The sequence below is a fragment of the Aythya marila genome (genome assembly GCF_965140915.1).
Source record: "Aythya marila genome assembly, contig: HAP1_HAP1_SCAFFOLD_174, whole genome shotgun sequence".
Classification (NCBI taxonomy): domain Eukaryota; kingdom Metazoa; phylum Chordata; class Aves; order Anseriformes; family Anatidae; genus Aythya; species Aythya marila.
Window position 1 is genome coordinate 34,871 of NW_028136870.1, and position 14,878 is coordinate 49,748.

At 61.6% G+C, this 14,878-nt stretch overlaps 2 protein-coding genes across 4 annotated transcripts in view; both read right to left on the minus strand.

The window, feature by feature from the left end:
* LOC309891408 (spermatogenesis-associated serine-rich protein 2-like) overlaps positions 1–5,315 on the minus strand; it is a 20,242-nt gene extending 14,927 nt beyond the window's left edge. For both annotated transcript variants that reach the window (XM_082785775.1, XM_082785774.1), the window contains exon 1: positions 5,170–5,315. In XM_082785775.1, coding sequence (XP_082641901.1) covers positions 5,170–5,194 — 25 coding nt within the window. In that variant the 5' untranslated portion in view covers positions 5,195–5,315. The remainder of the gene's footprint in view (positions 1–5,169) is intronic.
* Positions 5,213–14,124, minus strand: LOC309891409 (dnaJ homolog subfamily C member 22-like). 2 transcript variants are annotated; one of them, XM_082785776.1, is made up of 4 exons: positions 14,023–14,124; positions 12,416–13,232; positions 12,103–12,246; positions 5,213–5,534 (listed from the first exon to the last, which is right to left on the minus strand). In XM_082785776.1, exons 2-4 carry the CDS (start codon positions 13,196–13,198, stop codon positions 5,352–5,354), a joined length of 1,110 nt encoding a protein of 369 aa, XP_082641902.1. In that variant the 5' UTR covers positions 13,199–13,232; positions 14,023–14,124; the 3' UTR covers positions 5,213–5,351. The 2 variants fall into 2 exon arrangements, with proteins under 2 accessions (XP_082641902.1, XP_082641903.1); XM_082785777.1 differs by lacking the exon at positions 5,213–5,534 and having other exon boundaries at positions 11,993–12,246.
* Positions 14,125–14,878: the final 754 nt, after the last annotated feature.

Below are 14,878 nucleotides of genomic sequence, written 5' to 3' on the forward strand. Positions count from 1 at the left end.
CAAAACAGATCACAGGTGGGCACCCCAGCCCCCTCACCTCCTGCTCCAAACCCCTACAAGCCCTTTCCAGGGCCTTCCCATGCACACACAGCACCGAGGGCAGATTTCTTACGAGGGCACCAGCTCGGGCATGAGGCCGGGGTCCTCCTGCCGAGCTCCTCAGCCGGGTTCCTGCAGGTGCCACCGCTCGGTGGCTCCGGGGACAGGGCCACCGGCGGGGACAGGGCAGCTCGCCCGGTCACTGCCCTGTGCCGTAGCCCAGCCCACTGTTCCCAGCTGCTGATTCACGTTCCTTCCCTCACCTCCCCTAAATAACTCGTACGCGGCGTTGAGACACACCATTGACTCCCGCGGTTCCCAGACATTGATGTAGCATTTAAACCGCGATGCCTCCAAATACAGTGACAGAATTGTGAGCATGATGGAAAGGTCAGGCTCTTATTAAGGCTACAGATGAACGGTTAAATTCTTCCCCGCTCCATCCTCACTGGCTGCAGCCCCATGAGCAAGATTTTCTCGAGTTTCCGGAGCTCGCAGGAGTTTGAGCTCCCAACTTTGCAGCCCTTAATCTTGTAAATGGCCTTCAGATTCCCATCGCCGAGTGAGGATTCGCAATCTTTTTTCAGAACCCTCCTCGCAGAGCGGTCCACCGAGGACCCAGGTGCCAGGGAAGATGAAGCTTGGCTCCCCCCAGCAGCACCTTCTCAATCCCATCCCTCCCACATCTCTATTTGCGCTCGGTCTTCCAGGGCACCGGACCTGTCAGCGCCGCGTTCCCAGCTGCCTCTCCAGCTCCCCGTCGCTCCGCCACGGCCCGAGTCCTCCTTGGTGCGAAAACGTTTATCATGCAAAAATTATGCAACGGAGACTACGCCGTATACATTTGATATTGCCCAGGAGCACTGCCAGGCATCATTAAAAGGGCTGCTGGCGCTCGGGTCTCTCATGGTAGCGGCTACTTGGAAGAGTAGACGGAATTTAAAGCGCTCACGTCCTCGCCGACACCATCCTGGCTGCCACCGGTGGCTGTGGGATTTGGGGAATGAACATCTTAGCGGGGACAGAAAGCCCCTCAGCACCGCCAGGGCTCTGACTGTGCCCGACGTGCCGAGGCTCTCCGCTGCTCGGGCTGAGCTGCGCTCCTCGAAGCCGGCACCACGCGGTGCTACCCCGGTGATTTGATGTGATAAACTCCAGGGGCGACGCTAACGGCCTTAATTGCCTCTGTGTTCCCAGCTGTATCCTCCAGGAAAACGGGGTGGCAAGAGATCATTCATCCCCCATCCTTTACTGCTGCGTTTCAGTGCTATTTCTCGGCCTGATCGCTCCTCCTCAACAGGAACACCGAGGGCACCAGGAGGAATCCACCCTACCCAATATCCCACTGCCGGCTTCTTTCAGTCTGCTCCTCCTGCAACTCTGCTAATTAGCCCTTCCTGCATGAGACACGTGCAAGAATTACAGCTACACCCTCAGGAAGCTCTGCTTCTTGGCAGCCAGCAATCAGAACAGCCTGGGGCAGACACGGGCCAAGTGTGGTGGCCCCCCAAAGCCTCCTTGCTACGGCAGCACCGAAAGCCCCGCTCCGAGCGATGCCGGGCTCGTGAGGCCCCAGCATCGCTGCCTGGAGTGCAGCTGAGATTTGGTTAAATTGGGAAACATTTATAGGGTCTGCGGCTTCTCAGGTTGGTGGTAACCACGCCGGCTCTGCCAGGCACAGCTCTGCCACGGAACACGAAGCACCTGAAGCATCCTCCTGCTCAGGGCGAGGTAGAACGCCTTCGCTCCACCGGCCTGCTCTTTCAGGCGTATCCGTAGATGAAAATACCCCAAAACACGGGTAAATCAGGATTTCCGGAAGAAACGCTGTTTAAAAGATCACGTCCGTGGGAGCTGTTTGTGGTTCCGCTGCTCCCAGGCTCCAGGCGTTGCACTTCAAGCTCCACAGCTCGTGTTTGGCAGCCCGGAGCGTGCTGCTTTTCCTTAAAAACTCTGTCCCCACGCCCTGCTCTTGGGGAACCAAACCTAAGCTCTCTCCCCGTGAATTTGAGGGCAATAAGTACGAGACTGGGGTGGAATCAACACCGGTCTGCTTGGGATCAGTTCGGGATGCTGCCACCGATACGTTTTGTTGACATCTAATTGAGCAAAACTACGAGTGTTCCAGCACCTGCCGGGTAGAAATTAACGCCGTGCTTTACAGGGATGCAGAACAAAAGAAAAATGAGGTCTCCTGCAGGACTTGACAGCTACCTCTGCTTGTTCTTACGATCCAGGAGAACAAACGCCACCACCGTGCGCATCTGCGAGCCCTCCCTGCCACCAAAACGCACGGAGCCACGCGAGGGGCTGTGCTTGGCCGATGAACTCCCTTTGCTCAGCCTCCGTCATCGCTCGCTGCCGGGGTCCACTCAAAAACCAGGGCTTGGTGCCTCCAGCAGCTGCCGTGGAAACTATTTCAGTGCCCAAAGAGAGCGCCACGCGATGCAAAGGCAGCCCGAGGAGGTGGCAGCTGCACGGCAGGGTTTTGCTAGGCAAGAAACCCTGCTTAATTTCTCAGATTGGTTTGAAGGGCCCAAGCATGCACGCTGTGTTTGAGTCCAAACCTGACACAGGAAAGGGATCGGGGCCACAAGGGGGACCTGCAACCCCGAGATCTCCCCCCTGAGAGGGACAGAAGCAGGACGCCGTGATGCACCAACGCATGCTGCATCCCACGCAACAGGCCTGATGGCTTGGAAGAGGGGGAAAATTGAACGAGGAATTAAAACAAAGATTGCCTGCAACAGGCTGAACGCGCTGTGGGGCGGCTCTCCGAGCACGAGGCTGGGCAGCGCCTCTGCTTTCAGCACACGAGCAGTGGGGCAAGGCAGTGGGGCAGTTTTGGGGAGCCTGCCCACGTTGCCCTTCCCCAGCTGGCTCCCATCCGCACGCAGGGGATGGAAAAATCAAATCGAACCTGGAGACGGAGGGATGCGGCCAGAGCCCCCACGGGCTCCTGGCATCAGCCCCTCACAAGCCAGGAGGGGATTTATGGGGTTACAAAATGTGCTCCACGTCCAGCTCCGTGTGTTCCCTGCACGACTCCGAGCGGCGTGGAGATCTCCTGCTCCGTGGGTCCTGCCCCAAGTCCTCCAGGCATGGGCTGAGCACACAGCGAGCAGCCAGGTTGTGCCAAACAGCTCCTCCTCCTCCTCGAGTGCCGTGTGGGTAAACAAAGGGGGAGATTCAAAGGATTCAAAGGGAACTCCTCACTCCGCCGTGCAGGCTCCCTGCTGCTCTGGCTGAAACCTCCTTTGCCAGCGACCGATCCCAGAGACCCTTCCCCTCTCCGAAACTCACGCAGGGTGATTTCTCATCCGTCGAAACGGCTCCGTGATGCATCCAGATGAGCAGGAGCGCGAGCGCCGCTCGGTTCAGGCACCTGGCACGCCTACAGCCGCGGGCTGATGTCCGGAAACAAGATTTATGTGATTGCTTTGTATCCCGGGGTCAGCAGTCATTCCCGAGCCCGGTGCTGCTTTCACTCAAATCAATTAATCGAGTCGGAAGGGGGGATGAGAGGGAACACGCTCGCTTGGCACTGGGAGGGGGGGAAGAGAAGCGCTGGGAACCGCGGATCACTAAGCCAACGGATCTCCCAGACGCTGGAAAAATATTTATCGAGCAGTCTGGCATCACGGAGACTACCTGCCCTCCGAATTTCTGAATCGCCCCTTACCGAGTGGGTGAGGGCTGAGAGGAGCCGTCCGGCGCAGCCCAGGGGATGGAGCTAGACGTGGGTGCGCACACGGGTTTGGAACGGGGCTGATTTCACGCCTGTGCTGCAGGCTGAAGCGTTTTCCCTTCTGATGAGTTGAGGGGTTCACAAAGGGCCGGGGCTCTTCTAGGCGGCAGCAGCAGCAGGTGGGTTCTTGATTCGGTTTCAAACCTGCTGCATTATTTACCACGGCTCAAACTCGTTCTGCACCTCTCAACACCTCTCTCCGGCCCTCTGTTACGCAGCACACGGCTTTTGCTTTGCCTTCAGAAGAAAGAGCAACCGAAGAGGCGATCCTCACCTGGCCAAACCCAGGCCCTCACAGAGGGTTGGGAAACACCACAGCACCACGCTGACACCGTGAGCAGCAAAGGAGCACCCCAAAGCCGGGCCCAGCACGGCAGCAGCTCTCCCTGTCCCTCCCCAGCAGTCTCCCAGAGCCTTCTTCCCTTGCCCTGCCCGGCCGCAATAATTCCTCCCTGCCCCTCAAGGAGCATTTTCTCTCCCCGTGTGCTCAGCACCAGCAGCTGCCGGGCTCCACGTCCAGCAGCTGGGAAAAGGCAATTTCGTTACGACTTGCACCGAGGCTTCCGAAAGCACAGCCACAGACACAGCATTTTAAAAGCCGTTCAAGAATCACCCCGCGCTGTAATTTCCATAACTGCTGCTAATTGCTTCAAATCGTGCCCGGGTCTAGCTGTCAGAGGACAGCAGGGCCCCTCAGGTAGGCACCGCCGCTACGCCAAAGCTGCTCGGAGAAAGGAAATCTACAGAGAACAAAAGCTCTTCTCCTGAGGCAGAGGACACGAATTGTCAAACCCGTGCGCCTTAAATTATTAATTAGCAGTCGGCTCAAATAAAAAGAAACTCGTAACCCTCCACCCCTCCCCGCGCTCCCTGGAATTAATGCTTCACGTGTGGCAGCTGAGATCCCTCGCTGAAATAAGCTGCTCGATGCAGCTTTGCCTCTGAACGTGCAACGGCAAAGGAAGGGGACGGGGTGAAGCTCGGCAGATTTAATCCCACAGCCGCCCCGACAGCACGCCGGGGAGGGGAAGCCTCGCACGGCCGCCGCTGGGGACCCCAGGGAGGAGGGGAGAAAATAATAAGTTTGGCTCTGCAACTCCTCAGCCGCTGAAAATCTTTCTCTCCTGCTTTCTGACAGCGGAGGCGCGGCAATATTACCATCAGACCTGTCCAGCTGGACACCTGAAACGCTGCTAGAAATGTCAGCAAACCCAACAGGTTGCACCGTGTCACCACGAGAGTGACAATAAGCTGTCAAGTGACATTAGCAGCCTGGAAGGGAGCATAGCAAAAGCAATTAACCCCTTCCCTAATTGATAACTTCGGAATCAATCGTGCTGTTTATTGGCATTTTGACTGCACCACAGCCGCACGCATCTTACCTTTCGGATTTTGCTTTTTAGACATCTCGGCGTGTTTGCGCTAACGTCCAGCTACAGAAGACGGGGGGGGAAAAATAGAAAAAAAAAAAAAAAAAAGAGAGAGAAGAAAAAAAAAAAAAAGAAAAAGAGTCCTTGCCCTCGAGTACCGTAGCTGGCAGTTGTAATTCACACGCCGCCTTGTTTCAACGCGGGAAGCGGCAGATATCTGGTTTGGGATGGCAAAATCCCAGCTGCGAGGGCAGGCAGGGTCTGGAGTTGTCAGAATCGTGCTGACAGGCCAGCAGAGCACCGCGGCTCCTTCCTCTGAAAAGCAGCTCCTTGTCACGCCGCCTGACTGCTGCCGTTGGTGTCGGTCTTCTCGGGTTCTGAGTAGGAAAAGGAGGAAAAAAAAAAAAAAACACAACAAAGGAAGTAAGAAATTGCTGCTGAACTAGCCAAAGGCGTACCCCAAGTCTCTCAGCTTGTCAAAATCATCCTGCTGATGCTTTTTCAGAGGAAAAATAAGTGTATTTTGTACCAGGCGCTGCAGAAGCAGCATCAAACACAAAGCACCAAGCTCCCTACACACTCGCAGGGTTTCAACAGGCTTCACCCGGAGCTCCTGCAGCACCCCGGGACGCCAGGAAAACCTTATGGCCAGGGAGATTTGGGGGGCTCAGAGCCCAAAGAGCACCGCACAACCACCGGGCTCACGAAGAGCCACGAGCCGAGGGGGACCAGGAGCACGGATCCTGGGCTCGGTGCCACGGCAGCCTCGGATCTCTCCCATGCACACAGGCAGAGCTCACACGTTTTCCCCGCTGGTTTCAGCAGAAAACCACGCTGCAGGGACGGCTCTGCGTGGCGTTACGGGCGCGGATCTTCACCCGCGAGGGTGAGCGGAGCCGGGGGGAAGCAGCGAGGGCAGGCGCACGCCAAGGGAGCTGACAGGTTAAACAAAGAGCACCGGGGCGCTCCACTCGGTGTAAGGAAACAATGGAGAGCTTCCCAGCTCCGGGAAGGAGGCAGCCCCTCCTCGCCAAGCCTCCCGGCTGCCTTCGTGGCAAGGAGGGAAAGGCACAGCCCGGCCGTGCCAAGCTGCGAGGCGCACGCGGCCGAGAGACCTCGTACGCTGCTGGTGGGGCCATCAGGGAACACGATGAGAGAGAAACACACGCCTAATTTGCTCCAGGAACAATTAGAAGCTCAACTCCCACCCGCCCCGGCCAGGATCAGTTTTTTAGGGCCGGCCCCAGGACACGGTTTATGACCCCGAGGAACGCAGCGACGCTCATCCAACACCCACGGCTCACCAGCAGGGACCTGCTGAGCCTATTTTAATTTAAAAATAGGGTTTTCGTGTACCTGGAGCCTTCCTTTCTTAAACACACAGGAGCTCAGAAGTTATTCCCGGCCAGCGAGCCTGGCAAGCTGAGCACGGGACGGAGAGGCCGCAGATGCTCGCTGCCGGTGCACAAAAGGCTGCAGAAGAATTCTTTACCTGCCCCAGCCCGGGGAGTTAAACAGCATCAGCTCTTGTGCTGCCTCGGGACACCAAACGGCACCTCTGACACCGCCTGAAATCCCGTGCCAGAAGACGGGGCACCCGGGGAAACCCAGCACAGGCCGAGGCCGCCGGGTCGTGCGCCTGGCCAGGTTTAAATTTGCTGCTTGTGGCCACGGGCAGGAAGCGCTCGGCCTCCGGTCGCGAGCCTCGGGTGCGTCCTGGGCCCCACACTGAGACCAGGAGGGGCTGCGGGGAGCTCGGGGCACCGGAGGTCTGAGCACCGCAGCTCCACGCTCTCTGTGCCCATCACTTGGAGTTTTTAAAGCACCCGAAGGCAACGACCCGCACTGCAAACCGCACCCACGCGTTGCAGCCTCCTTGATAATTGCACTTTTTGTGTTTGTTTTTAACAAAGGAAGGGGGGCTTTAACCCAGGAGGGAGCAGGGGAGCACATGGAAGGAGAAAACGCCGTGTTGGCAGAGGTGAACTCCCTCAAACTCAGCTCAGGAAAGGGACGCCTGCAGGCTGCTGGTGTGCCCGTCCCCCAAAAAGCAAAGGAAAAGCAAAGCTGCAAAGGAAAAGCAAAGCTGCAGTCATTCAAAGGCTGAAAGCGGCTGTAAAAAGAGTTGCCAGAGCAGAAGTTATCAGGAGATCTCCGACTGTCTGAAGTTACTGCGCCTTATCACCCAGGAAATACACTTTTACCCACTTCAAAGGGGAAAAACGAGCGGTAATTAAGTCTTAGGGGGGGGAAAACAAGCAGCAGCCGGCAGCTTCCGAACCAGCCTTTGGCAAGCTCCAGACTAAGCCTTGCCCGCGCGCAAACGGGGCAAAGCAAAAGGCTGGGGAAACAAAAAAGCCTCGGACAGATCTGGTGAGGATCTAAGGGCGCATCCTCACTCCTCGGTGATGCAATTAAGGCTGAGGATTCATCTCAAGCCCGAGCGTCCGCAGGGCTCACCCTGAGCCTGCAGCCAAGGCAACGGCAGGCTCGCGTCGGGCCGCAGGAACGGGGAAGGAGCAGCACAAAGGCGGCAGGAAACCGACCTGCGGGGCGAAAGGAAAGCACTGACGGGGCGCGAAGGAAGCCCCCGGGTGCTGCGGGACCCCTCGCCGAGCCGACGTGGAAACGCACGCAGCGACACGTCCCACCTGCTTGGGGAAACGGCCTCCCCGATTTCCCAGCCAGCACGGCAAAGGAGAACCGATTCTAAAGCACCCCGCCCACGGCATCAGCTTTCCGGGCTGCTCCCGCTCCGTCTAGACGGGTCATTCCCGTCAACTTGCCGCACTCGGCAGCTCCCTGTCGGAAAGGGAAATTAAACGAGCGGTGAGAAATGCGCCTGGGGGTTGCTCCACGGTGGTTTTGGTGAGAAATCCGGCGTTCTGGGGGAAAAAGCTGCTCCCTGGGAGGGCTCTGCCCCTCTGTGCACCTCGCGCCCGGCTCCGGCTGGCTTGCGCTGCGCGGAGCGTCCGGCTAATTAGCTCCCGAGCTAAGCAGTCCCTCGCCACGCTATTTTAATCCTGGTGATCGAGCTCGTTAAGAGGCTCTGGGAGCGCACACAACGCATTAAGCGCCAGCAGTGGCTCTGCTTGCAACGTGTCGTCGCTCCCAAGCAGAAATCCATCTTCAGGGAGCCCAGAGGACGGTGCCAGAGCCCCATAAGACAGCACAAGGGGGGAATTCGCTTGGTTTTCAGCAAATGCCCCCAAAAAAATCAACATTTACACCAAAAATCCAGGAACATGCTCAGCGTGGGAACCCCGAGACTCAGCTTTGTGGGTTTCCCCCTCAGCAAATTCCTGTTAAATTCGCAAGAGGCCAACCCACAGCCGTGCACCTCTCCGGGGCAGCAGAGGCCTCGGTCACCTCGAGCCAACTTCACCTCGTTATCACCCCGTGCTGCAAAGAGTCCAGCGACACAAAACAAACCCGACATGGCCAATTCTTGGGCTTTTTCCCCCCAAATCAGGACCAGCAGCTTCCCGAAGCCGCCTCCAGCAACAAGGATCGTGAAGCCGTGCGGTACAGAGGACCGAATAAAACGGTTTCTTGATCTCACTCTCGAGGCTCGGGGGTTTTGTGGTGGTTTGCTGGTGGTTTGTTGTTTTTTTTTTTTTAGTATTTCCTGAGGCCACTTATTTTGTGCAGGAACGAACCGAGCACCTAACTTCAGAGCTAATCAGCCGTCTGTTCTCTGTTTAAATCCTCACACGGCCGAGCGTCGGCAGCTCTCCCACACGCGCCTCCGTGAGCGAGCTGGGCCTCCTCGGGCAGCGCAAGGAAGCAGGGCCGGGCACTTGGGGTGATAAAACAGCCCCGTACCCGCTCCCAGGACGTCACGGCACCCCGCCCGGTGCCTACCCGCGATAAACGCGGTTTTTCCGTGCTCGGTAGCCAAAAAGACTGGCCCCGGGGGGCTGCTGTCGGGTTTTTTGGGTCCTTTGCACAGCACCACAGGCACGAGGCAGGAGGGAAAGGCTCCGGCCAAGTGCTGCTGCTTTCCGTGCGCAGCCCCTGAGCTCGGCACGTAGCCCACCTGCCTTTTCCCCAAGCCTCAGCGAGCCCCTCGGGGCTGCAGGAAAACTCGCCCCGGGTCCTTTTGAGGCGTTTTGAGGTGTTTTGGCTATTTAGGACCGCCCGTGCCAGCTTTCTGCTCGAGTCTCAGCACCACTGAACATCCTGGGTCGGCTTCACCATTAGGAATCGTTTCACCTCTAAGAGGGTGAACGCATCCTTTAGATCAGGAGTCACTTTTGAACCAAATCACCTAAAAACAGGAAGAAATTGCAGTATTTCGGAAGGGAAGGCAGCAAGCAGCATGTGCAGGGAGACGCCGGCTCTCAAAACCCAACCCAAAGTGGCGAAAACTTCCCCCGACGTAACCCCCGGGGCCAGGCCGGTGCCGTGATCCCGGAGAGCCCTTTTTGCCCCTTTTCTTACCCAAAACCTCGGGTCTGGCGGCCCGAGGAGAAGCGTGAGGGTGTAATTAAAAACGGGCCCTGATGATAATTGGTGGAATTTGAGGATAAACCACGGCACCTGCGGGATGGGGGGCATCAGAGTGGCTCCGTGCTGGGCTGGGAGGACTGGGGGGAACTGGGAGGAAATGGGAATGGGGGATGGGAGGGATGGGGGGGGCAGAGGGGCACCGGGGAGGGATGGGGGGGGGTGGGGGGGACCGGGGAGGAACGGGGGGAGGCCAGGGGGGACCTAGGAGCACTGGGAGGGGGCTGGGGAGACCGGGGAGGAAACGGGGAGGAACCGGGGTCGGCAGAGGGGGAGCAGGGAGGGATGGCGGGGACCGGGAGGGAACCGGGGGGAACCGGGAGGGAACCGGGGGGCACCGGAGAGGAACCGGGGACGGGAAACGGGAAGGCCAAGGAAGGCAAAGGGGGAGTAGGGAGGGATGGGGGGGAACGGGGGAGAACCGGGGGGGAACCGGGAGGGATCGGGGGGTCCCGGGAGGCACCGGGAGGGGACCGGGGAGACGCGGGGGGGGCTTGAAGGGGACCGGGGGGCACCGGGAGGTGGCTGAGGAGTACGGGGGGCACCGGGAGCTTCCCCCCCCGCTCCCCCCAACCGGAACCGGCGCAGCGCTGAGGGCCGGGCCGCGGGGAGCCCCCCCCGGTGCCCCCTCCCCGCCCCCACCCGGGGCCTGCGCCGCTCCCGGTGCCCCCGGTGCCGCTCCCGGACACCCTCCCCCCGGCCTCCGACCCCCTCCCGGCCGCCCCGCACTCACCGGCCGCGGCCCCGGGGGCTCCGGGCGCTCCCAGCCCCGCCGCCGCCGCCCCCCCCGGGCCTGAGGCCGCCGCCGCCGCCGCGCACCGGGGCGGGGGGCGGGGGCCGCGGCCCGGCAGGAGCCCTCAGGCCGCGCCAGCCAATCGGGACGCGAGCACCGTCCCCGCAGCCAATAGCGCCTCGGGGCCGCCTCGCTGCTCCCGCCCCCTCGAGGGTGACAGCCAATGAGGAGGAGGGAGAGGCTCGGCTCAGCCCGCCTTCCTTCGGTTGTAGCCAATGGGAAGCGAGACGGGGGGCGGGCAGAGTGTGTCTGACCAATGAGAGGGGTTCTAGGCGCGCGGGGCGGGAGGGGTCCCAACAACCAATGCGGGCGCGCGGGTCCTGCCTTCTCCCGCCTACCGCGCGCGCAAGGGGCGTGACCAACTTCCTTCGAGAGCCAATCGGATCCGGCCGTGGCGACGCCCCGCCTCCCCGCTCTCTCGAGGGGCGGGGCGGGGCGGGGCGGCCGGCGCCGAACGTGGACGGAAACTGCCGAGAGCCTCCGCCCCGCGGCGGAAATGCCCGAGCGCGCTCCGGAAAGTGACGAGCGGCGGGTCGGCCAGGTCGGAGCTCGACAGGCCGCGGGTTCGAGACCCGGGGCCGCCACCAACGGCCCCGCCCGGGTCAGGCCCTGGCTGCGGACACCCAGTGGATCGCGGAGCCCTCTGCAGCGCCTGGCACGAGCCCTGGTGCGACGGTGTGCACAGATCCTTATGCAGTGGTTTGCACGAACCCCGATGCAATGGTTTGCACAGACCCTGGTGCAATGGTTTGGATGGATCCTGGTGCAATGTTTTGCACAGCCCTTAGTGCAAAGGTTTGCACAGGCCCTCATGCAGTGTTTTGCACAAGCCCTGGTGCAATGGTTTGCACGAACCCCAGTGCAGTGGTTTGCACAGACCCTCATGCAGTGGTTTGCACAGCCCTTAGTGCAAAGGCTTGCACAGACCCTTGTGCAATGTTTTGCACAGACCCTCATGCAATGATTTGCACGAACCCCGGTACAATGGTTTGCACAAACCCTGGTGCAAGAGTTTGCACAGATCCTGGTGCAATGGTTTGCACAGATCCTCTTGCAATGATTTGCACGAACCCCAGTTAAATGGTTTGGACGGACCCTGGTGCAATGGTTTGCACAGCCCTTGGTGCAAAGGTTTGCACAGACCCTCATGCAATGTTTTGCACAAGCCCTGATGCAATGGTTTGCAGAAGCCCTGGTGCAATGTTTTGCACAAGCCCTGGTGGAATGGTTTGCACAGACCCTCATGCAATTGTTTGCACGGACCCTCATGCAATGTTTACACAGACCCTGGCACAATGTTTTGCACAAGACCTGGTGGAATAGTTTGCACAGACCCTCATGCAATGGTTTGCAGGAACCCCAGTGCAATGTTTTGCACAGCCCCTGGTGCAATGTTTTGCACAGATCCTGGTGCAAAGGTTTGCACAAGCCCCCATCCATCCATCCCTTGGCTGATGGACGCGCCCTGTGCTGGTTTGCAGGGTGCCGGCCCCAGCACCGCATCGCGCCGAGCAGAGACACAACAGCAGCAGCCCGAAGCCATCCTCGTGTTACAGAATCCCCTTCCTCAGCCTTTGGTCTCCGCGGGCAGGGGTCTGCCAACCCCATCATCCCCCCGCGGCCCTCCTGGGCCCCGCCAGCACCTCGTAGGCCTCCTGCAGCTCGATGAAACGCCTCTCGGCCTCCTCGGCCCGGTGCCGGTTGTGGTCGGGGTGCCAGACCTTCACCAGCTCCCGGTAGCTCCTGTGCACGTCCTCGGGGGCAGCGCCGGGTGGGATGCCCAGGACCTGGGGGCGAGATGGATGCTGGGGGGGCCACACGTGCCTCTGAGCCAACCCCTTCAGCCCCAACCACCCCGATACCAGCTTCTTGCACCCCGTGCCACCCCATCCAGACCCCGTGCCCCCCTATTTAATTTCTTCCCCCCCCACACACCCCCAGCACCATGTCCTGCACCTTGTAGGCTCGCTGCCTCCTCTCGCTCCAGCCGCTGGGCTCGGGGCTGACAAAACCCAGCAGCTCGGCCAGGATGCGGCCGGCACGCAGGGGCAGGAGCAGGAGCCGCTCGGCGACGGCGCGGGGCAGCGCCGGGAGGGCCCCGAGCCAACGCAACGGGGCGCCCAGCACCCCGGCGGCACCGCTGAGGACGCCGTAGGCGAGCGGGGCGGCGAAGGCCAAGTAGGCCAACCCCAGGTGGTAAAGCCGGGCCGGCAACCGCGGCCGGGGCGCCCCGGGGCGTTTATAGCGTCGGTGGCGCTGGGCGGCGATGCTGGCGGCCAAACTGGAGGGCAGCACCGCCAGCACCCGGCCCTGGAAGAGGAGGGAGGCGAGGAAGGCCGCGGTGAGGATGCTGGGCGCTTCCGAGGCCTGGTCGCCCACCGAGGACACCAGCAGCACCCCCAGCCCCACGGCCAGAGGTTGTGCCAGCAACTGCGGCACCCAGGGCAGCGCCAGCGCCGCCGCCAGCCCGAAATACGTCCCCACCGCCACCTGCCCCGCCAGCCGCAGGGCGCTCAGGGCCGGCACGCTCCCCACGCGCTGCCCCGGGGTCCCGGCCCCGTTGGCAGCTGCCACCCAGCCGGGAAGGTGCCACAAATCCCCCAGCCAGCCGGCGCCGAAGCCGCCCAGTGTCAGCATCCAGAGCAGCGCGTGGCTGTCGCGGCCCAGGTAGAGGTGGTGCAGCCCCAGCGGCCCCCCCAGCGCCCACAGCCCGTAGGCCACCAGCAGCCGCTTGCCCATCCCCGGGGGGCTCACGGCACCGCCATCCGGAGACCTGTGGGAGGAGGGAGAGGGAGGTTGGGGGTATTAAGGGATGCCGGGACCCCCACCCGTGGGCCGTGACCCAGTGCCAGACCCCTCTGCGTCCCCCGTGCCCAGTCGGGGCTTGTGGGTGCCCACCCAGGAGCTGTGTACCTGCTCACGACCCCCTGTGCCCACCCAAAGATCCCCAGGATCCACTCAGGATCCCTTTGTGCCCACCCAGGATCCCCTGTACCCACCCAGGGCCCCCTGTGCCCACCCAGGACCCCCTGTACCCACAAAGGGATCCCCAGGACCCACTCAGGACCCCCTCTACCCATCCAGGACCCCCTGTGCCCATCCAGAACAATCTCTGCCCACCCAGTGATCCCCAAGACCCACCCAGAGACCCCCAGGACCCACTCAGGACGCCCTGTGCCCACCCAGGACCCCTTTGTGCCCACCCAGGACCCTCTGTGTCCACTCAGAGATCCCCAGAACCCACCCAGGGATCCCCAGGACCCACTCAGGACCCCCTGTGTCCACCCAGGACCCTCTGTGCCCACCCAAAGATCCCCAGGACCCACTCAGGACCCCTTTGTGCCCACCCAGGACCCCTTTTTGACCCCCCAGGACCCCCTGTGCCCACCCAGAGCCCCTTCACACCCACCCAGCCCCCCTGTGCCCCCCCCCAGCTCCCCCACACCCACCCAGGGTCCCACACACCCACTCCCCAGCACCCACACGGGTTCCCCTGATCCCACCAGCCCCCTGCACGCCCACCCCCAGTTCCATGTGTCCCCCCCCCAGCCCACCAGACCCACCTCTGCCCGCGGTCCCGCAGAGCTCACGGGTGGCTCCGCTCCCCCCCCCCCCCCGGTACGGACTTTGCCCCCCCACGGTGCTGGGCAAAGGGCAGAGCCGCGGTGCTGCCGCAGGGATGGGGGGCATGGGGTGGGGACCCCCCCTCACAGGAATGGGGGACATGGGGTGGGGACCCCCCTCAATCCTTTAGTGCCCCCCCCGTCCCACAGTGTTCCCCCAGTCCCACAGTGCCCCCCACAAACCCACGGTGCCCCCCAGTCCCACGGTGCCCCCCCCAGTCCCACGGTGCCCCCCCAGTCCCATGGTGCCCCCCCCAGTCCCATGGTGCCCCCCCCAGTCCCACGGTGCCCCCCCAGTCCCATGGTGCCCCCCCATTCCCATAGTGCCCCCCCCAACCCCAGTGTGCTCCCTCCAGCCCCTCACCCCCTGAATTCATCCACACTCATTCCTGGGGCTGTGCCCCCCCACCCCAGCATCTTCCAACCCCCCTTTCCAGCCCCCCCCCAGTTTTTCCCCCCCCCTTTTTTCCTCCGCCGCCGTGTTTGCTCGGCTCAGCCGCTGCGGCCTCCAATTTGGGCTCATTCATTATTAACGGCCCCCGCCGCCGCGCTGTTGACTCAGTCGCTCCCTGAGCGAGGACTCGGGCTCGGGGGGGGGGCCAGGAGCGGTGACCCCCTCCTCGCCTTTTCTTCCCCCCCCCCATCTCCAGTGCACCCCCCCTGTGCTTCAATTCAGCGTGGTTCGGGGATGGGGGGGGGATGCTGGGCTCCTGGCTCCCAGGGGAGCCCCAGGATGTGGGGAGGGGGCTGAGATGCTGCCCCCCCCCACCTTGCAGCCCCCCCTTAACCCCCCCAT